Source organism: Rhinichthys klamathensis, unplaced genomic scaffold (genome assembly GCF_029890125.1).
Source record: "Rhinichthys klamathensis goyatoka isolate OS25496 unplaced genomic scaffold, OSU_Roscu_1.1 h1tg000105l_1, whole genome shotgun sequence".
Taxonomy (NCBI): Eukaryota; Metazoa; Chordata; class Actinopteri; order Cypriniformes; family Leuciscidae; genus Rhinichthys; species Rhinichthys klamathensis.
In genome coordinates, this window is record NW_026606644.1 from 233,214 (window position 1) to 256,876 (window position 23,663).

The window sequence follows — 23,663 nt, forward strand, 5'->3', positions numbered from 1 at the left end:
ACATTTGAGTCTGTCTAACTCTTTGTTTGGATCCTTTCAAAAATGTACTGCGGTGGAATGATAAACGTATGGTATCAGATAGTAAATTACAATGGTACTTTGATAGATGTATAATATGATTACTATTTGGCTATAATATGATACCATTCATAATGCATGAACACATTTTAGTGGAAAAAAGCAGCTAGTGAAAATTAAAAGCAATTTTCAAATGAAAGTTATGCTATACTAATGACCAATGGATGACAAACTGAGATGTATATTTTTAACAATGCTCATGTTTTGAGTTAATTGTCGTTGTGCACTGATTTATGTCCAGTGAGATTTAACTACTTCTTAAATAGAGAACGTTTGAACCCATGTGTGCGGTCAAAGTACATAATAATCAGTTATTCATATAATTATTATTGCATAATTGGTATGACACGGGAAAAAAACTATCACGGAATCTTCGACCATAGCCGCTGTTTCCGACCGGCGCGCACGCTGACGGAGTGTGTCTCTGTTTCCGGAGGGACAGTGTTTCCGTGAGCACGCGCTGACGGAGTTTTTTTCTGTGTTCGTTGTTTCGGTGGTGTTCTTTTTATTTTCTAAGTAAAAATAAAGATCGCCACATACGCGTCTGAGATATAAAAGGGGATATTCTTAATCGGGATCCGGAGTGGTGTTGGAGGCTCATGTGTACGTTTGTCGTTCTTTCTGGATGATGGTAAGAGCGCGAGATTAGCAGTTAACGTTAGCTTTAGCTTTAATCCTGAACACAAACACACTCAGTTATATGCGATGACTAATCTATTGATATCATAAGTCCTACTGCGTTGTGTGCTTATGTTCTCCTGATTTCTGTTAGCGGATCTCTGCGTGTTTACAGAGTATCTGTGCTGTGTTTTGAGGTGAGGCCTCATCAGTCAGATTGTGTTTGCCTGAAGCACACACATTTAAGCAACTTTTAATTCTGTGATATTTTTGGATGGAAGGAGTGACTGGCCCACGGAATCATCAGCATTGCTTTAAAGCTCGAGCACCGCGGTAATTGGAAACCAATGAATCGCCCTCATTAGCTCTACTTGATCTGATGCTCTACGAGTGACCCGACAAATCTAGATCGTTCACATTGAAATGATGTTCTGGACATTTCGCTCACTCTCAGTGTAGAAACATCATGAGGTGAGGGTCTTTAAATTGAGGGAGTTGTTATAGTTCAGCAGAGATCATCAGAGATGAGGAGAGATCAGAAATCAGAGTTTAGCAGTGATCAAGAGTTAAGAGATGGAAAAACAGGACACAACTAAGATGTTTTTCTGCTTTTTTTGACAGTTTCGTGAACAGGTAATAATTGCAACTATATATATATATGTGTGTATATATATATATACATATACACACACATACTCTATTTTAGACTTAGCTGCTAATAGATAAAATGTTTTTTTTTTCATGAACGTGTAATTGCAAATTTAGATTTAACTACACTTTTCATCGCAAAATTAACTATTTAATATATATATATATATATATATATATATATATATATATATATATATATATATATATATATATATACATACATAGTCAAACCAAAAATTATTCATATAATCTTTGATATTTTTTAACTAGTGTGGGTGCAGAACACTATATCATTTATGTAAGTTAGGATAGCAAGGTGTCTGAATATTTTTTTGGTTTGACTATACATACAGTATGATACACATACTACTGATATAAAAGATACAATTATTATATATGAATTATTATTATTCTATTATATCTAATAGATTAATATATATATATATAATGTTATGATGTGATGATTATTTAACATAATATATATTTGATAAAAACAATTATCTATATAACATTTGATCTATTATATCTGTAATAGATAAAATAATAAAAAGGTAATATTATTTTTTCATGAACGGGCAATAATTGAAAATTTAGTTTAACTACCCCTTTTGCCTCAATATTAACTATTTAAAATTGTTTATATGTATATATTTATATATATGAATTATTATTATTCTATTATCTTTAATATATATATAATAGAAAATTGATACATTTTTTTATTATTTATATATAATAGGTAAGATATTATCCATAATATGTATTATTATGTTTGTGCTACAAAAACAATTAGAGTGGATGTATAATATAATCACCGTTCAGCTGTTCTGGTGTTGTTCTGTAATGAAGTTATTGAAAATCATTGTGCGTCCAGATGTTCTGCTGTCCCACAGGTGTGGTGTTCTGCCTGAGTGAATCACTGTAAGTCATGATCTAATGGCAGAACGCTGTTCATTTGCTTGGTTACAGCACCGGCTGCATCTCAGAGCTCCTAGCGGAGTTTTTTTCTGTTCCTTGAGTTGTTGCCATGGATACAAGATGGGAACCCCAGGATATAATGAACAGTAGATTCCATACAAGGAATGTTTGTCCCAGGAAAAACTGCTGCTGTGTCTCTTTGAGATCTATCAGCAGATTCTTCAGCTGCTAGCAGGTTTCTGTTGGTTTTCTCAGATTCTTGGACACAAGCTACACCCGAGAGACTCGCTTGCCGATATGCATTTACCGGTAATCGTACGTGATTCCAACAACGCACTGTGTATCTCGCTTCCTTGTTCTCCGCAGGTTTCTTTCCTGTCTGTCGCTGTTCCCTGAGGGTCCGACCCTCTTCGTCCTCACTCACCGCTTGACCCTATGGAGTAGCAGCTCTTGAGTGACAGGCACAAGAACCAATCAAACATCAGGAGGAGCGTCAGACTCACAGCGGCAGGGCCGAGAGGAAGAGAGGATGTCGTCTAACCGGACACAGACCCCTCACGGTCTGAAGCAGATCGGGCTGGACCAGATCTGGGATGATCTGCGGGCGGGAATACAGCAGGTGTACACCCGCCAGAGCATGGCCAAGTCACGCTACATGGAGCTCTACACGTATCCTCAATTGCAGTTTAATGTCATTTCTAGCTTGTTTCAAAAACTCGTCCAGTGTCTGTTGTGGCCTTAACTCCATGTTTTTCAGTCACGTGTATAATTATTGCACTAGTGTGCATCAGTCAAATCAGGCCCGCGGTGCTGGTGCCCCCCCATCCAAACCTTCGAAGAAGACCCCGACACCCGGAGGAGCTCAGTTCGTGGGGCTGGAACTCTACAAGAGATTGAAGGAATTTCTGAAGAACTACCTTACGAACTTACTAAAGGTACATCACAGGAATAGATGCTTTGTGTTTTGTTTGAGTCAGATAAACTACCACTCAAAATACTGGGGTTTGTCAGATTTTTTTTAATAGCAAGGCTGCATTTATTTGATTAAAATACAGTAAAAACATTAATATTGTGATATATATATATATATATATATATATATATTTTTTTTTTAAACGTTTTCTATTTGAAAATCAAGTTTTCATTGGGACTTCATACCAGTGACTTGAAATTTTAACCGATTTACCCAAAAAATTCTGATTTGTTTACTGATTTGTTAAGTGACCCTGAACAAAATTTCTTTTAGGATCCATTGTTTCACTCAGTGAAACAAATTCTCAGCATTTAACCCAAAAGATTCAGTTTCAGATCTACACAGTTGTGTATGACCACAGTAAGTCTAAATGATTCTTATTATTGTTATTTATTTAATAGAATTTGCCTAAAAAAAGCTTACAAATCCACTAAGACACAAAAAAAAAAACGTTTTGTCCTAAAAAAACAAAGTAGATGCTTTGTGAAGTACCTATAGACCATTTACAACAATAGCCAAGGTAAAGAATCTTCATTCAGAAACACTGGGTTCATTTAGGATGCTTTCACACTAGCACTTTTAGTGCGCACACGGGTTTGACTGACATGTGAACGCTGTTTTCCTAACTCGGTGCGCACCCGTGAACCATACCCGAGTCCGCATAAAAATGGCGCTCTGAGGTACGGTTCATGCGAACTCCAATACAGTTCACTGCTGGTATGAACGCAATTGTACTAAATGGAAGTCGAAGTGACCTGCTGTTGATAACGTATGTTTCGATAAAACTGTGTGTTTGTGTGCGTCTCACTCACTTTCCTGACAAGTGTGACTGATGCACTGCAAGCAGAGAGAATGTATACGCCATTTCACAAATGGACTCCAGCAATCTTTAGAGCATTTGCAGTACATTCGTGGAAGATAGACGCAAGTGCCATTATGTGCTGGTGCTTTGAAAACAAAACTATAGGTTAAAAAATAAAACAAAATATAATTGGTTTGAGCAAGTGGCAACCTTCCGGTCTCTCTCTCTTGAATCCTACACGGAAGTGACTTAAACTGCAATCCATCGACTGGCCGCTAGAGACAGACTCCAAAAGAGAGTCAATCCCATGTACTCCCCATGTTAAAATGCCCAACTTTACAGCAGAAAAACATGTTTACAGCCTGGTACAAAAAGGGGTTTTGGTCTATATAGCTAATTTTGCCCTTCATGACAACTGTGAGGGGGGTGAATTTATTTTATAACTCATCCGTTTAAATTATATTAAGCCTTAAAGTTCTGCATAATTAAGGGCGTGGCCACTTGAGTGACAGGTGGATTGCCGCTGCTGTCTCTATTAGCCGTTTGTCTGTTAGCGGCAGGTCACTTCAGCTAATCCCGCCTCTTTGCTCATTTTCGGTTTTCCGGGAGTGACAGGCTGTGCCAAGATGGTGACGATTGGCTCCGCCCACTTTGGGTATCAAAAATGCTCCTCAGAAACCTACGGCTACGGGTGATGTCACGGAAACTACATCCATATTTTTGTACAGTCTATGGTTTTGAGCAATGCTATTCATTTTGTTCTTTGATAACACAAATGCACTGCGGTTCGGACCCAAATAATTAGGGATGCACGATGATATCGGGACAACATCGGCCGATAAAAGCTTAAAATCATCGGCATCGGCCAATATGAATATTTCTGCCGATGAGCCTTGCCGATAGGGTGGCGTGTTTCCTATGCGTACGTGACGACCGTGAACGAAGCATGAGTGCCAGCAACTTAAACTTCCAACTAGGGGTGTGCGTCTCACGCGGTTTTTGATCGTGGACGATTAAAATGTCTCCATGATCTGCTTTTGAAGAAAAATCATAGTATCGTGCATTCTATCAGTTCAATTCTGGCGCCTTCATCTCAACATACTGTACAACACGACGTACATTCACATCACATCACATGTAAACGCAGAGGTAGAGTTACACTCACGGGACACCGCAATTCACAAAAGTTCATTATTTGCATGTGCGTCAAAGTCTTGCTAGGTAAACATGTCATTCGCGTGCTCCGCTGTTCTAACATCCGCTTTTCTGAGCGCGGTTACACCCGACGCTCACAGGAACTAAAGCCTGTCACAGCGCCTGCATACTGGACTAATCTTTCGAGTCTTATTGCGCTGATACTGTCAAATACACACAAGGTTTACATAAACAAAGTTGGTTATGTCTAAAGTGAAAGCAAACAGAGAAAATCTGCTTGTCAAATGCGTGTATATTAGACGCGTCGCGTGCAGCTCTTAAAGAGACAGTAATAATATGCTGCCGCTTGTCCTTAAAGAGATACTGCACCCAGAAATAAAAATTCTGTCATTATTTACCATAGACTGTAAAAAAAGATGGACGACGCCCCTTCGCTCTTTTCCATTGGAGAGAACTGAAGCCGCCAGAGTCCCGATATGGCGCTGACATATTGGAACTTGAGTCTGCGCAGTAGCGTTTTCGGGACCAGTCATGCGCAGTCGTGAGCAGGAAGTAAAGCCGCGAAATCAAGGCCCCGCCCTCACGCTCGTTGAATCAATCGCAAGCACACGCCCTGCACTTTTCTTAAGTGGCCTTGTCTGCTCCGTTCCTCTCCAATGATGTCTGCTGATTGCAGTACCTCGTTAAAATAAGGTAAATACAACTACTAACCACATAGTCAACATTATGAAAAAAAGTCTGTTGGTGCTTCAGTGACTACTTCACACAGAGAACCTGTCAATCACAGCTGTCAATCATGATGTCACAGCACCGTTTTTATAGCATCAAATAACTAACTAAAAACTAACTTATTTTAAAAACAAACACTTGAAATTACATCAACGTGATAGAAACTACAGTAAATGACAGAAACTATCTTTAGAAAAAAGATATGTGAAGTGTAATTTAATTATTTAGTTGGTCTCACGTCCTGTTGAATAACATGGGGAGGCGGGGCTTATGAGCTATACTAGGACCGGTCACCGGGGGGCGATCGAGACGTTTTGGCTTCACTTTTGAGGGCTTGTGCGGCACGCTTGTTATTTACTCAAGCTAATGTTGTTCCAAACCTGTATTCATTTCTTTCTTGTGCTTAAATATACTATGGAAGTCACTGGAGTACAGCAACTGTTTGGTTAGCCACATTCTTCCAAATAACTTTTATAATTTCAACAGAAGAAAGAAACTTGAGAGAGTAAATGATGACAATTGAAATTTTTTGGGAGAACTATCCCGTTAATGTTAATAAAACAACAAAACACAAAGAGGAAATCACTCACTGCTCTTGACTGAGAACTTTAATAGAAGCTTTAATAAGCTTTTTTTGCACTTAAAAAAAAATACAAATATATCAGTATCGGCATCGGGCAAAATTAGTTTGAAAATATCGGCATATCGAATATCGGCCAAAATCCTATATCGTGCATGCATCCCTACAAATAATATAATGTAAAGAACACACTCCAGCGAGGGCAGGGGGGGGGCAGTCGAACTCTGATTTGGACTGAATCAAGTGTGACAGCTGGGAACCGCGGGACCTGATCCGATTCCTTGCGGTGCGAGATTAAATTTACCAATGAAAGACGGTAGTGATTAAATGTCGTATTTAATTTAGCTCATTTTTCTCTGACATGTTTCACTGCGTTGGCAGTATATTAAGACAAAAATAACAAATACAATTTTTGTATAGCCAACAACATTATATTTGTTATCCCCAATCACTCTCTCTTTCTTTAGGGGAAATTTAAATGTGAGATTAGCGGGATCGGTTAGGTCGGGAGGAAAATCATTCTGAGCGGATAGTGGGTGAACACAGTGAATTTTAAGCAGGCAGTGCCGTGCAGACCTCTACCCTTAAACTCCCAGTGAATATGGATATATTTGACTGTTTCCCTCAGGATGGAGAGGATCTGATGGACGAGAGCGTTCTGAAGTTCTACACGCAGCAGTGGGAGGATTACAGGTTTTCCAGTAAAGTGCTCAACGGGATCTGTGCTTATCTCAACCGCCACTGGGTGCGCCGGGAGTGTGACGAGGGCCGTAAAGGCATCTATGAAATCTACTCTGTGAGTGTTTCTTGCTTTTCTTCTGCAATGCAGCAAAATTTCAATCCATCTGATGTCATGATATGTATGTCTTGTGAATGTTCTGTGTGTCTGTGTGTGGGTGTTTTTCCAGCTCGCTCTGGTGACGTGGAGGGAATGTTTGTTTCGGCCTCTGAATAAGCAGGTAAGATTGGAAACAGGAAGCGTCATATTGGGAAAAGTGCTTAACTCTAATAAGTGTATTTTTTAATACCTTTGTTCTTAGGTCACCAATGCAGTATTGAAGCTGATAGAGAAGGAGAGGAACGGAGAAACCATCAACACGAGACTCATCAGTGGAGTGGTCCAGTCTTATGGTGCGGCATCGTTTACATTAGGGCTGCGACTAATGATTATTTTAAGCCAAAATAACGTTTTTTTTATTATTATTACTTTATTATTATTTAATTATTACCAGGGTCCATAAATATTCCCCCGTTGCATTATTATACATTATATTCAACATTATATATAGTAGATTAATGTAGCAATGTCACTGAAACTCAGTAAACCTAAAAAAAATTCTTATGCACTCACGCTTTCAATGTAGGCATTAGTTAAATCTCTAGATAAGCCACACACACACAGACTCTCCCAGTGCTCCGCCTCTCCCGCTATTAATGCACTATACAAATAAGAATAAACCATCTAAAACGCTTTGAATAATCATACAACTATAACTAAATGTGATATGGTGATTTAAATTTGGAGTGTCGTTCCAGCACATGAGCTTCAGATTATCAATTCAATCAATCACAGTTCTTAACGCAAGAAAGCGTTTAAAAATGACTGTCCCCAAACTGTAAATGGTTCATTCATCCAAAAATATAAATTCTGCATTTACTCACTCTCTTGTCATTTTTGCGTGTCACACAAGCATTTGAACATCCGTGTTTACTTACTACAGTATGCGTATAGAGTATGTTAAATTAAGCAAAAAGGGTATTTAAATTTTTACGCTCCTATTTACTGAGCTCCATCTGTTTTCAGTGTTGGGAATAACGGCGTTATAAATAAACGGCGTTACTAACGGCGTTATCTTTCTCAGTAATGAGTAATCAAACGAATTACTGTTTCCCCCGTTAGAACGCCGTTACTGACAATAAAATGCGGCGTTACTATAGCCTAATTGAGCTCACTGAAGCGGTTTTCATCCGAGTAGGCTCTCTCTCCGCCATAGGACCTGCAAAGTTTTTTCTCTGGTGTGTGTGTGTTTATGAGGCGCCGGACTGGACAAAAGCGCAGCGAATGCGCGAGAGAGGCCGAGTGTGTCCTAGAGTGCGCTCGACTGCGCGCGAGAGACCGAGTGTGTCCGAGAGCGCGCTCGACTGCGCGAGAGAGACCGAGTGTGTCCGAGCATTATATAGTTTGTTTATAAATAAATTACAAATTTCAGCATTAGAGTAATCTATGTGGCCTATTGGTATCATCTGCAACGTTTTAATTAATTTATATGGTTATACAAATAAAATCTAAAAAATAACCTGCAGTGAACGTTCTGGGAGCACTTCTTGTTAAACTGTTAATCATTTTAATTTGTACTACAAAGAGTGTATGTATATATTTTTTTTTATTAATTATTCATTTTTGGTACATTTCTTAAGAAGATTAATTTATTTTTAGACTTATTTTTTTGGCCAGTTGTGGTCTGTGCAATATTCAATATTAAAAGTTCTAAACCATCTATTATGTTTTATTGTTATACTATAGTAATGCTAATATTTAAAATAATATAGGCTATTGAATTTAATAGGTGTCTCTCACATTGTCCCACAGCAACATTACAATAGTGTAGATTAGTGTACAATGTTTTATAATAACTTATTCTATAGTGTCTATTTCATTAATTTAACATATGTAATATTGGGGGCATCCAAGTTATTTGACATAGGCCTATTTGAGGTTTTTTTTTTTTTAAAGTAACGCAATAGTTACTTTCCTGGGTAATTAGTTACTTTTATAATGATTTAATGAGTTACTAACTCAGTTACTACTATTTGTGAGAAGTAACTATAACTAATTACTTTTTTTAAGTAACATGCCCAACACTGTCTGTTTTACGTGTGTGCACCCACCGGCGCTCGTTGTCTGTGAAGGTCAAAATATGCAAAAATAAATATTCGCCATAGTTTCTAAGTTGAGCGCTGAGGAAAATGCGTGTCAAAAGCATTAAACCGCACAGGCATCTGTCCGAGCACGAGAGGGTAAGACACGATAAACGCTTAGGCTTTAGGTTGAAGAGCTTATAAATATAAAGCATTCTCCTGTTTCGGACAATTTGGATCGTGTGCCTTTCCCGCAGCAGCTCACTCTGTGTTCTCCTCTATTTTACATATGCGTTTTGTCCATAGAAATGGGTCATTCACTACTGTAAAGCGGCGTAACTGGCTGATGGTTTCCAAGCAAGGCGCGCAGACTCGACTAATCGATTATCAAATTCGTTGTTGATTATTTTCATTATCGATAATCAAATGTATCGATTTGTTGCAGCCAGTGTTGGGGAAAGTTACTTTGAAAAGTAATGCGTTACAATATTGCGTTACTCCCTTAAAAAGTAACTTATTGCGTTACTTAGTTACTTTTTTAGAAAAGTAATGTTACGTTACTTTTGCATTACTTTTTTTCCACCTGGGCTGGGCTTGTTTTTTTATACCAAAAAATATATATTTTTGGGCAAATGTAAAGAACAATTTGGGCCGCTCAAACAAACCTTTCAGCTGCTGCTGTTCTGGATAACAGAAGAAGAGGATGCAGGAGAAACAAATTTAACACTTACTTTACCAATAAAAACATATAAAAAATCTATAGTCATTTTTGCTTATGGTTTAACTGAAAAATCGGAGGTCAGATGCAAGTACTTTGGTCAATAAAGATTAAATGCATAAAAATTTGTTTTATTTAACATATTTAGGTATTGGAGGTTTGCATAGTGTTCTGATTCTGCATTTCACTGATTTTATTCATTTTGAGGAATATTGAATATTTTTTGTGCAAGTGAGATGAGTAAATCCACGCTTACATTTAATCTAGAACTATAATAACCATCATGTTTACACACAACGCATCTGAACTTCGATTTGTCTCAACATTAGGACAGAAGAGCAGTCAATCAATAAAGGGGAAAACAAAGTAACTTGCGTTACTTATTAGAAAAAGTAACTCAGATATTTTGTTGTAAATTTTAAAAGTAATGCGTTACTTTACTAGTTACTTGAAAAAGTAATCTGATTACGTAACTCAAGTTACTTGTAATGAGTTACCCCCAAGACTGGTTGCAGCCCTAGTTTACATCATGATGGATTTCATTGCTTGTTTGTTTGTCTGTGATAAAGATGTTTAGAAGTGGTGTTTCTTGATGATTCTTTCTGTCTCTCGCAGTGGAGTTGGGTCTCAATGAGGACGACGCCTTCGCTAAAGGACCGACTCTGTCTGTCTACAAGGAATACTTTGAGACTCAGTTCCTGGCTGACACCGAACGGTTTTACACGAGGGAAAGCACCGAGTTCCTGCAACAAAATCCTGTTACTGAGTACATGAAGAAGGTGAGGCACTTAAAACTCTGCTTGTGCACTTCAATGTGTTGTTGGTGTCCAGTAGGGCTGGACAGTATGCATGCAATATATTTTCAATTATTTTGTTATTTGTTATACTTTGTTTGGCTGTATTGTGAAGCTGAAGGGTTGAGCTGTGTGTGTTGTAGGCCGAGGCTCGTTTGCTGGAGGAGCAGAGGAGGGTGCAGGTCTACCTCCACGAAAGCACACAGGATGAGCTGGCCAGGAAGTGTGAGCAGGTTCTCATCGAGAAACACCTGGAGATCTTCCACACAGAGTTCCAGAACCTTCTGGACGCAGACAAAAACGAAGGTGTGAGCCACAGGGAAAACAAGTGAATGTACACGAGTTCTTCAGATTGAAAATCCTCAACCATAATTTATTCTTTCTCTCTCTGTAGATCTGGGTCGCATGTACAATCTTGTGTCACGGATCACAGATGGATTGGGAGAATTGAAGAAACTTTTGGAAACGCACATTTATAATCAAGGCTTGGCAGCCATCGAGAAATGTGGGGAGGCTGCTCTCAATGTGAGTCTGTATGAAGCTTTGTTTGCAATGTACAACACACCATCTGAAGCTGAGATCATCATGCTTCAGACATGCACGTATCTCAAACATATTTTATTAAAGTGTTCTGGTTTAATTCTTTAAGGAAATTATATATTTTCAGCAAACACTTTAGAAGAACTTACAATACAATACAATGTTTATTTATAAAGCACAATTTAAAAACAACCAAAGTGCTGTACAAGAAAGAGAGATTTTCTAACTATAAAACACAAGCTGTAAAATATATGTAACTTTTAATAGTCAAGCCTGAGGTCATTTTATCTAAAGCAAATTTTAAAGTTTTGTTTTTTTAAATTGTGCTTTTCTAGCATTTTAACTTGTTACTCAACTTGAAAATAGCCAAGGAAGCTGACATAGTGTTAACCTCAACCAACTAACCATCATGCTTTAGACCTGATCTTAAAACTACTGTGATCTTTTTTTTTACCTTTTATTAAAGGACCCCAAAATGTACGTCCAGACCATTTTGGACGTCCACAAGAAGTACAATGCCTTGGTGATGTCAGCATTCAACAATGATGCTGGTTTTGTGGCTGCTCTTGACAAGGTATGACCATCCTTTTAGTTCTCTAGTCAAGATTGAATTAGATAATAGTTTAATCTGTTAGGGTAAAGTTATTGCATGTCTATAGGCTGGTGTCTTGATTCCTGTTCTCTCACAGACTGCTTTTTAGATCCATTTTCTAAAGGCTCCGATATACTCAGTGAAGTTCTTTTTGGACCTTTTTTTTAGCGGTATACTGCTACTAAACGTCCCGATGCCACCTATGCTGCTGAGAGCGGTGTTTAGATGAGAATGCTAATATGTGCTGCACACTTTCCTCTCAATAACAAAATACACAACAAAAATGACAGCAGTGAGAAAACAGCAGTTAAAGGTGCAGTAAGCGAAACACTGTTGATATTTGAAATCAACCCAACTGAACACACCCCTCCCTTCATTGCTCCGCCCCCAAATTGCATGAACACGCGATGCAAGAGTGGATTTCCCCTTATGATAGCTGAAGCAAAGCAAAATAGTGCTTAGCGAATAATTAAGCAAAGATGACAAACGAATCACAATCACATCGCGGGTCCTGAAGCTCTAGCTGGATCATAACCCTTCTTTTTCCTGTGATATTCCTCTGAGCTTTTCTCTTTTGTAATGTCTCTCAGCCATCACTCTTTCTACAGTCTTTCTCCAAATCTCCCCCTTTCTCACTCTCTCTCCTCCCCCATCATGAGTGGACACGCCCCCTGCTGCGGATTGGCTACAAGTGTGTTGTGCTGCTCTGTCTGATCCACTTGCAACAGCATTTCTCAGAAATTTCTTCATCTTTAAGAAAGCATCTGATCATAGCAACGTTGGATATGTTTGCTCAAGCTCAGCAATCGGCCCTCCACTCAGTCACGTTTATTCTATACAACAGATTGCTTTAAAGCAAGCTTTACTGTATTAAACATGAAAAAAGTGTCAGTGTTGCTTTCAATAAGAATGACAACTTTATAATATAAAGCAGCACTCCGAGTGTGTTCACGTGTTCCCTCGTGTCTGACCTCGACGGATTGAACTGAAGAAATTGATTTTCACGTCAAAGAAGGCGGAGCCTCAGAGCCACACCCACCTATTATGTAATTGCCATGGACCAATTGTAGTTCGAAGGTGTTTACCAGCAAGTTCGCTTTGGCAAGCTATTTCAAACTCCAAACAAAGTAGTTTTGGCCTGATTTTGTTCGAAATTACATCACACCGGTTTGTTGTTCGAGTTCGCTTGAAGTATAACAGGGCTTTAAATGGGTGAATCTCATGAAACTAACACATCAATGATGCCTATCTTTAAGACGATATTTTGCTAATAGCTATTCGATATTGAAAGCATTCAAGCATTTATTTTCTCTGTGTTCAGGCTTGTGGGCGCTTCATAAATAATAATGCTGTGACCAAGATGGTTCAGTCCTCCAGCAAATCTCCTGAACTACTGGCCAGATACTGCGACTCTCTGCTCAAAAAGAGGTGTGTGTTCAGCTGTCTTTGTCTGTTGATACAGTAAATGTTTTTAGATCCTTGTGCTGGATCTAATGGATCCTCTGTCTGATATTGCAGCTCCAAAAACCCGGAGGAGGCAGAACTTGAAGACACTCTGAATCAAGTGGTCCGTTTTATGTTCTCAGATGATTTGTGATTGCCAAAATAATTTGAACTGCACTTTTATGAGCAAAATCTTTACATAAAATCTTTGTTTTGTCTGTATTGATCTTTTTCCTCATTTGTAGATGGTGGTTTTCAAGTACATTGAGGACAAGGACGTGTTCCAGAAGTTCTATGCGAAGATGCTGGCCAAGCGTCTGGTCCATCAGAACAGCGCCAGCGATGATGCAGAAGCCAGCATGATCTCCAAACTAAAGGTGCAAGAGTTTTCTCCACAGCTTATGAAAATAGAAACATCTGTTAAAGTAATCCGTGAAGCTTATATGTCCTAAAATCAGCACCAGATTGCAATATTGTATTTTGTACTTTGATTTATAGCTTCTAGTTTTTCTTCAGTTGCAAAAATGCAGAAGTTGGAGTCATTTCTGTGAATGTCTGTTTCAATGAATCATTGATCTAACAGTTCATGTGTCATCAGAATTGTTCATGTAAGACCATGTGCTGCATTTACATAATTTAAATTTAGTATTAAAAAAAAATGTTGTTCAGTATTGCCCATTTTTTACTAGTCTATGTATTGTTATATTGGTAAAAACTGAAAATGATTAAATATCATTCTTGTTCATTTAGTGAAAATTTGTATGAAAAACAGGTTTTGGTTATTTATTTTAACTAGATTTTTTTATTGTATTCCATCTTGGCCAAAGAAACACTTGCATTTATGCATTTGGCAGATGTTTTTATCCAAAGCAGTGTTATTTTACTATTATTTATGTACTATCATAGTTTTTATTAATATTTTGTTATAATATTATTAATATATTTTTTAAATATTAGCTTTTATTTTTATTTCAGTTTAAGTTTTAGTAGGTTTTTGTTCTTTTGTCATTTATATTCATTATTTAAAATATTTCTATTTAGCTATTTCTATGTTTTAGTACTTAATTTCATTAGTTTGTTTTTTAGCTTTTTCATCTAATATGCTTTATTTTATTTCAGCACTGTTTCGATTAGCAAAAACATTCTGTTTTAGTTAACAAAACCAACACTCATCCAAGCCCTAGTGGTGTCACTGTGCTTTTTAATGTTCTTGTAGTTTCAGTTCCCTGCATATGCCATCGTGTCTAACACTGTTTGATTTGTCATGTTTAGCAAGCGTGTGGCTTTGAATACACATCGAAACTCCAGCGCATGTTCCAGGACATTGGAGTCAGCAAAGACCTCAACGAACAGTTCAAGAAGCACCTCACAAACTCCGAGCCTTTAGACTGTAAGGATGAGCTTCTCTCTGCTCTGCTGCCGTATCAAATACTGTCATTTGTGCTAATGAGTGTTGTGTTGTTTTCTAGTGGACTTCAGCATCCAGGTGTTGAGCTCGGGTTCATGGCCTTTTCAGCAGTCCTGCACTTTCGCTCTGCCGTCTGAGGTAATAATGTAAACGTGTTTGAATGTAAGTCACTTGTTTTTGGTCTTTTCAAGGTTCTTCTAAATCCATTATCTGTCTCTTCTGATGCAGTTGGAGAGGAGCTACCAAAGGTTCACAGCCTTCTATGCCAGCAGACACAGTGGCCGCAAGCTCACCTGGCTTTACCACCTGTCCAAAGGAGAACTGGTCACCAACTGCTTCAAAAACCGCTACACCTTACAGGTACGAGACGATATGTCACTTGAATGCCCCAACCATTACCATCCTTGGTGAATTTCTTTTAAAAAAAGTGTAAATTTGCTTAATATGCACTATGTTTTGGGTTTTTGTATTTTTGTGTAATAGTGGAATTGGTTCATCTGTGGGATTAAATGAATTGTGTTTAAATAATGCAATTATTTGGATATTTTATTTAAATGGGGCATGAATATTCATCAGACCGTTTGTGTGTCCGTGCAGGCATCTACGTTCCAGATGGCCATTCTACTGCAGTATAACACAGAAGACATTTATACAGTCCAGCAGCTGACAGACAGCACACAGATCAAAATAGTAATTAAACAAAAGAGGACTTGGCACAATACGCCTAAAACCATATCTAGATGTGTCAGATTTTTCATTTGGTGCACTAACAGCTTTTTTAATTTTTTTTTTTTAGGACATATTGGTGCAGGTTTTGCAAATATTATTGAAATCCAAGTTGCTGGTAAGCAATTTTTGGACTTGATTCAAAAATGCAATTGGATGCTTGATAAGTCACCATGAAATAACTATTGTTTTTTTAATTAACGGCATCTTTTAAATCAATTTTCTTTGGACTTTCTGATGGAAGACTCTTTTTATTTTATTATAATTTATTTTTTATAAAGCTATGTATAATGGGTTGTGAACTTCAGCACAGGCTAATATTGATTATAGTAGTATATTTGCAGTTGTTTTCAGTGATCTAATCATTAGTGTGTCTATGCAGGTTTTAGAGGACGAGAACGCGAATGTGGATGAAATGGAATTCAAACCCGACACCCTCATAAAACTCTTCCTGGGCTATAAAAAGTAGGTCTCCTCAGCTCAGCTCAGCTCATCTTGCAAACAACAGCTACGAATCTATAATTAGTGTTTTACATTTTTGTGTTTTAAAAATCATGCGGGGTAAAAGCTAAATGCATTTGTGAATATTGATGGCTGATGCTTTTTCTTCCCAGTAAAAAGCTGCGAGTGAACATTAATGTGCCAATGAAGACAGAGCAGAAACAGGAACAGGAAACAACCCATAAAAACATTGAGGAGGACAGGAAACTCTTGATTCAGGTATCCTTGTCCACACTGCTTATATACGCCACCCTTCAAATGTTTGGGGTTGGTCATGCCTGTAGATCAGATATTAACTTGCCCTGCCAAAACATTCACTGGCTCTGCCTAAAGAAAGTATTCAAATGATTGCTTTCATAGTTTTTGACCTATGTAACCTTACAGTACAATACTCTTTCAATTTACAATTGCAGCAAAAACAAATACTAGCCTAACTAATATAAAGTTTTAAACATTACAGACAAACGGTCAATAATGGAATAAGAACGAATATACAAATTACAAGCAGCAGCACAAATAAATACGAGAACAAAGATACAAATGAAATAAACAGTACATTTAAGTTTACAGTGCTTGTGAAAACTATTACTGTATGAAGAAATCTAGGTACAGTAATACTGTAAGCTACAGAAGTGACTTAATTAAGAGCGGTGAGTGATTCTCATTTTTCTTTTATTGACATGATCCATTACAGCGTGCGACGACCGCATTGAGTTTTCTTTCGCAGCGTATTGCACATTAATGGCTTAAAATAATTTGAATGTTTAAACTAATAAGACTTAAAACACGTGAAAATTATAATATTTTCATTAGGAAGCAGCACTGACCCGATCGTTCAGATAGGTAATTATAGTTTTAGGGAAGCTGAGACAACAGACGGCTGAAGGCCCTTTAAAAAGGGTCTAGAACCGTCCCTGGTTTAGGTTAACTTGATGGCAAATTTGACACTGCAAAGGTGGCTCAGAAGCGCTACAGAAGCGGCAATTTGATGCCTTTACACAGACTCTTTAATGCTGCTCAGAGGTGGCATAAATGACTTTACACAGCAATTTGAACTGCATATTGTCATACTAGGGGTTTAGGTGGGTCAGTGCAGGCATCATTTAGTCTGGCTTTTATGCTGCATTGCAATCGAAAATGGAAAATATTTATTGCACATCGAGAGTATAGCATAAGCTGATTTGTGTCTTAGAAAGACTTTTCTAAAAAAAAAAAAAAAAAAAAACCTAATCATAGAATAAAGCTAATACAGCATGTCATTTATACCAAAGTCCTTTTAGGCAAGTCATGCCACTCGGCCGCCATCTTGGCAATGCCTCCGGGCAGCTATTTCGGACTAACAAGACCAGGCTCCTATCTAAATGAATGGGCAGATTGTCAGAACTGCACTTTCACTAAAAAGTGAAAAATATGATATGACAAATAAAATATGATAAAAATCGCTGAAAAAGTTTGATGACTTTGCCCCAAAATAAGGTTTAAAAGGTATTTTTCCCCACAGGTTATACGTTTACTACGCATGCGCAAGGGTTCTCGTCTCCGCTGTCGCAAACCTCAACTGTGCGCATGCGTCAGTGGAACCAGACGATAGGCTTAAATGTTTCCCGGCTTGACTGTTAAAAGCAGACGATTGGCTTTCCAGCGGGAGGGGCGGGGCATGTGCATACAACCGCCATCTTTGGCGTTACGGGTTTTCCCTATATAGTTGTATTGAGGATTGAGGAAGGGGCATGTCTCTAAATAAATTGTCTCTGTTTATATACACATACAAATACATACCTAAATGACCTGTACCTATTTTAACCCTCTGGGGTTGTTCGTTTAACAGTCACACTTGGGGTGTTCGGGTCCAAATGGACCCAAAGGGCAGGATTCATATTTTAAAAAAGAAAATCATAATTTTTTTTTTTTACTTGTTTTCTATAATTTTTTTCATAGAAAATAGTTTTACTTATATAGTTTTGAGATATTTTATGATTTATAATTAATATTTATGCAATAATTATGACCCATTTTTTCCCATTGAACATAATAGGTTTTATTTTTTTTATTTTTTTTTTATCAAAGCTGTATTACATTTTAGAGTGAAGCCTAGGCCTCATGAAAGCAATTTAAAAAAAAATATAGATGCCATCTGGTGGACACACTGAGCATTTTTATCACGCAATAGCACATTTTTACCACTAGTGGACTTACAGCTCTCTGTAGAAAGGCTTGGGGATTCTAGTGATTTTTGCAAATATATACCAATTTTTTTTCAGGTTGATTTTTAAAATATAATAACAGATTCTCAAAGACTATTTTTGTCTTGTTTTTTGTTTGTTTGGTTGGTTTAAATGGTAATTTGAAGTGCCAGTTTTACTTTATAATACAGATTATTATAAATATATAATACAGTGTGTGTGTGTGTGTGTGTGTGTGTGTGTCTGTCTGTTTTGCACTCTTGATGTTTTAGAGATTCACCCCTTCACCGTTGAGTCATTTTTTCTGCATTCTGGCTGATTTGTATATTGTATGCACAAAAAAACTGTTTTCATATTTTTGACAATTTCCCATTCATTTCCAATGGGGGTCATTTGGACCCGAAGGTCCTAAGTGTGAGTATTTTTTTTATTTTTTTTACAACCACTTAGACTATTCAAATAGACTATTCTATTTGAATAGTCTGTGTTTTCATATTGAATAATCTGTGTTTTCATATTTTTGACAATTTCACATTCATTTCCTATGGGGGTCCATTTGAACCCGAAGGTCCTGAGTTTGACTATTTTTTTTACAACCACTTAGACTATTCAGATCCTGTCCCCATTTGTTTTGTGTGTTCACATACCTAAGACCATAAAAGTCACCTAGTTTCGTAACATTCCGATTAAGCTGTGATTTTTAAAAATTCAAAACAGATTTATGTACAGTAATCTGAATTTATGAGTGTGTATGTGTATAAAAGTGTGTGTGTGTTTGTGTGTGTGTGTGGATGTGTCTGTTTTGCACTCTTGATGTTTTATAGATTCTCCCCTTCACTGTTGTGTGCTTTTTTTTATGGATTTTGGCTGATTTGTAGATTGTACGCCCCAAAAAACTCTTTTCACATTTTTGCCAATTTCCCATTCATTTCCTATGGGGGTCCATTTGGACCCGAAGGTCCTGAGTGTGACTATTTTTTTTACAACCACTTAGACTGTTCACATCCTGTCCCCAATTTTTTTGGGTGTTCACATACCAAATACCAACAAAGTCACCAAATTTCGGACCATTCCGAAGAAGCTGTGATTTTTAACATTTTTTTATTTGAATGATTCGGGTCCATTTGGGCCGAACAACCCCAGAGGGTTAAGGATGCTTCCAACCCTGGCATGAATAACTAATCAAAACAAACATTTATTAAATTTCAATATGCGTGCAGTTCTGGTTTATTTTAAAGCTTTACCTTCAATGTAAAAGAGTTTATTTCACGTACTGCTTAAAACTCATTTGGCAACATGTTCCAAAGTTGGGAGCCCTTTACAGAGAAGGCTCCTTAGGCCGTGTGTCCACCAAAGCGTTTTTCCATGCGCCTGCCGTATGTTTTCAATGGGAGCGCCGCGTTTTTTAAACGCCATGAGCGTAACGAGGCGCTGAGCGTTTTTTCACGCTGAAGCGCCAATCGCCCGGCGTTTTTTACTGGTCGCCGAGAGTTGAAAAATGTTCAACTTTGGATAAAACGTAGTGCTCATCACTGTCACTTTTTACCCAGCCGTCCAATCACAGTGGAGGAGGGGCGGGACTAACACCACACCGACCAACTGTCACAACATTCTTTCTGTACAACGACATCAACCAGCAGAGCTAACCGAACAAAATGGATGAACAATTAATTTTTGGTATGAAACAAATTATCTCCGAAATCAGTTACAAGTAAACTGTGCTGCGGATATTCTGTATCATAGCAACGAAACGTCTCAAGGGAAAAAACGCAGTGCTGCCAAAACGCTCTTAAGCGCTCACAGCTAGGCGTCTTCAGCAGAGCGTCTAGCGTTTTCAGCTGGCTAAAAATGCTTTGGTGGACACACGGCCTTACCCTTGTGTAGTTCTATGGAAATCAATCCTATAATTCCCACCTGTCTCTTTAACAATTAACAAGCTTCCATAAAAATGGAAGGTCAAACCGAGTGCATTGCATTGTGGGATACAGCATCACATGTTTTGACCATAGACTGTAAAAAAAGATGGACGACGCCCCTTCGCTGTCTTCCATTGGTCAGAAGTGATCTCGGGACCAGACCTGCGCAGTAGTAAGCAGGAAGTAAAGCTGTGAAATCAAGCCCCCCCCCCCCCCCCCCCCCCCTCACTCTCGCAGAATCAATCGCAAGAACACGCTCCTGCACTTTTTTTATTATTAATTATAGAAATTTAGATATTCAATTTAAAGCTCCAATCTCCTCAGTCCTCCAAAGATCCCGAAAAAAAAGTTTCAGTGACTACTTCGCTCAGAGAACCTGTCAATCACAGCTGTCAATCATGACGTCACCAAAACCGCATCAAATAACGAACTAAAAACAAACTTATTTTAAAAACAAACACTTGAAATTACATCAGCGTGATAAAAACTACAGTAAATGACAGAAAACATATTTGGAAAAAACGATATTTGAAGTGTAATTTAATTGTTTAGTTGGTCTCACATGGGGAGGCGGGGTTTATGACCTATACTAGGACCAGCCACCGGGGGGCGATCTTGTTTTTGACAATTGTAGAAGGTTTTCTGGGTATTCCAAAAGTGTATTGCAAAAATAGTTCAAGTGTTATAGTGAGGTGTGTTGGGAATTGCATGCTAAGTTAAGATGTGTTCCTCTTGTGCAGGCGGCCATAGTGAGAATCATGAAGATGAGGAAGGTTCTGAAGCATCAACAACTCCTGGCGGAGGTTCTGAACCAGCTCTCATCACGGTTTAAACCCAGAGTCCCCGTCATCAAGGCCAGTCATTCCTCTTTTACAAATCTAGTCTGGTTAACAGAGATTTGTATCAGCACAGAATAGCACTCATACTCACTTTGGCTCGTCTTATCTTTTGCAGAAGTGCATTGACATTCTCATAGAGAAGGAATATCTGGAGCGGGTGGACGGAGAGAAGGACACCTACAGCTACTTGGCCTAAACATTTCTTCACTCCTCCATGTCTTTACTGTCTGTCTCTCTCTCACTCTCACTTTTTTAAGTTGTCTCTCGGGAAATAAATATCATTCCTCTTGATGTTCGGCCTGTGTTGATGGGAATGTGAGAGTTTAAAAAGGAAAAGGACTAACAGAAGAGGAGTGTGTGTGTGTGCGCGTCAGTGAATGTTAATGTGCGAGAGAGAGACTTTGCTGTCGCCCTACATATGGACAGAATGCATTCAAAATGTACATACAAACAGAGACCTTGAGCTTTAATCTCGCAAAATAAGACATTGCAGGTTTTAAAAACCCAATCAGAAATAAACCCTACACATTAAGCATGCTATTGCCTATCAACGTTTAAATGAAGAGGAAAATGAAAAAAAAGATACATTGAAATCTTAGCGAATAGGGGCTTCAGAAATGTTTTAAGAGAAGAAAGGAAATCATTTAGGAAAAAGGTGCATTTTTAGCTGCACATCCCAAGAAGGAACGAGTTGGACAGGTTTGTAGACATGTACTCTGCATTGTTACCTGCTACCTGAAAAACCATTTGTATAGTGTGGTTCACTTTTTTAAATGTGTGTTAAATAAAAGAATTAAAAGTTTCTGTATGTATTTCTGATGCTGTTAAATCACTATGTGAAATGTTTTGATTATTCATAAACAATTATGCATGTTTTTGTTTTTGTTATCTCTCCAAGAACAAAATATGGCCTGAAACTAAAATCGGTCAGTGTAAGTAGGTGCTGAACATTCAGAAATGGCCTTCTTCAACATCGAACAGAATATAGTATATTACTATTAATATTTTGTGAGGGTTGTCATTTTTAATTGCAGTGTGTACACAGTTCGAAACTGTGATTATTTTAGAGCAAAAAATAAAAGCTCAATATATACAATGCATTTACAAACAATTAAAAAAAACTGCCAGAGAATGTAAAATGATGGGCCAATGATGTTTTTTTGTTTAACCTCCTGAGACCCGAGAGTTTGCCTGGTGTGCATTTTATAATTGTTCTTGCTATTTGGGATAAGTAGGACCTAATAAATATAATAACTAAAATTTGTTTTTGTACAGGAAGTAGTTTTTGCAGAAAATGATGTCCTCATGTGAGGACAGTGGGTCTATGATTTACCATATGATGTCCTCGTATGAGGACACAGTACTAGCAATAAAAAAAAAAACTTGTGGTTGTAATTCAAGAATGCTTTGGAATATAGACATATGGTTGGTCTTGTTTTTAAGAAGACATTTGCCAGATTATTGTAGAAGTGAAATAAATTATGAAAGTGAAACATAAAAAAAGTTATATAAGTTTGAGTTTATGAAAATATAGAATGTAAAAATATAATTATTTATATTTTATATAAAATATGTATATTATAAAATATAGTTTACTCTAAAACTGCTAGAAAATTAAAGCCAAAAATCTAAACAAGTTGTGTTCCAAATTTTAGGTTGATATCTCAAAAAATGAGCTTTCAGTAAGATTTTATTTGGGTGTAGTACCAAACTTTTTCACTAGATGGACAGCCAGCTTCCTTACTGACCATATAAGGGTGTCTCCATTTTCATATGTTTTGAGGGATCTGAACCATGTCTTTCCATAATTTCACACAATTTATTAAGTATACATCCTATTCAGAAATAGTATGGGTGTTTTGGCAGTATTTGATTTGATTTCAACCTCTAATAAACATAAAAAGAGCACATATGTGCATTATAGCTCGCTGCCGCATCACAAATCGAGAATCCATAATATTTTTATTTATATTCTAAAAATTTTCAGACCTTTTTTTCTCATAACATTTAATTAGTGTTATCTTTTGAACTCTTGGCATGAAAACAAACTGAGGTTTCTACCAATCTTTCATGATTTTTCATGTTTTTTTTCTATTTCAAAATAAAGGCCTGTACGCCTAATGCATATGAAATATTCTTGTTGCAAATTGATAAATTACTGCTATTCTGTAATTTATTTTAAAAAAACAGCCACCAAATATGAAAACTAGAGATTGTAAGCTTTCAAATGATATTTAGTCTGTCAATATTACTTTAGGTTTTTACTAAGATATTATTGTTCTAAATATATATGGGCAAACGTCCCACGTGGGACGGTGACAGTTAAGGGGATAATGTAATATAGTCCCAATGTCCTCAAACGAGTACTTCATATTTACTGATGTCCTAGAGTGCTACTATTACTAAAATATGTCAAATTTTAATCCCCAAATGATGATAGAGACAGTATTGTACATAAATACATTTGTTTCATTCATATAATTTGATTAGATTTTTTACCTGGGTCATTTTTCTTTCGGGAACTGGTGTAGAAGTGTTAGGGTTAGGGTTAGGGTCATTTTCTTCTCACTGACATTGGTGTAATGTTGTGATATCACTACAAGATGGTGTGGGCAGTGCCCCTAAATGTGGCCAACATGT

General features: G+C 37.4%; 1 protein-coding gene across 1 annotated transcript; it reads left to right on the forward strand.

Moving 5' to 3' along the window:
- The first annotated feature begins 497 nt into the window (after nucleotides 1-497).
- On the forward strand, nucleotides 498-21,825 carry cul1a (cullin 1a). The gene is made up of 22 exons (XM_056253429.1): nucleotides 498-709; nucleotides 2,632-2,934; nucleotides 3,023-3,200; nucleotides 7,133-7,300; nucleotides 7,413-7,463; nucleotides 7,545-7,635; nucleotides 10,697-10,860; nucleotides 11,019-11,181; nucleotides 11,270-11,400; nucleotides 11,882-11,989; nucleotides 13,329-13,435; nucleotides 13,526-13,574; nucleotides 13,696-13,827; nucleotides 14,723-14,840; nucleotides 14,920-14,996; nucleotides 15,087-15,218; nucleotides 15,456-15,548; nucleotides 15,655-15,702; nucleotides 15,967-16,049; nucleotides 16,199-16,304; nucleotides 20,925-21,038; nucleotides 21,139-21,825. Exons 2-22 carry the CDS (start codon nucleotides 2,795-2,797, stop codon nucleotides 21,217-21,219), a joined length of 2,334 nt encoding a protein of 777 aa, XP_056109404.1. The 5' UTR covers nucleotides 498-709; nucleotides 2,632-2,794; the 3' UTR covers nucleotides 21,220-21,825.
- Nucleotides 21,826-23,663: the final 1,838 nt, after the last annotated feature.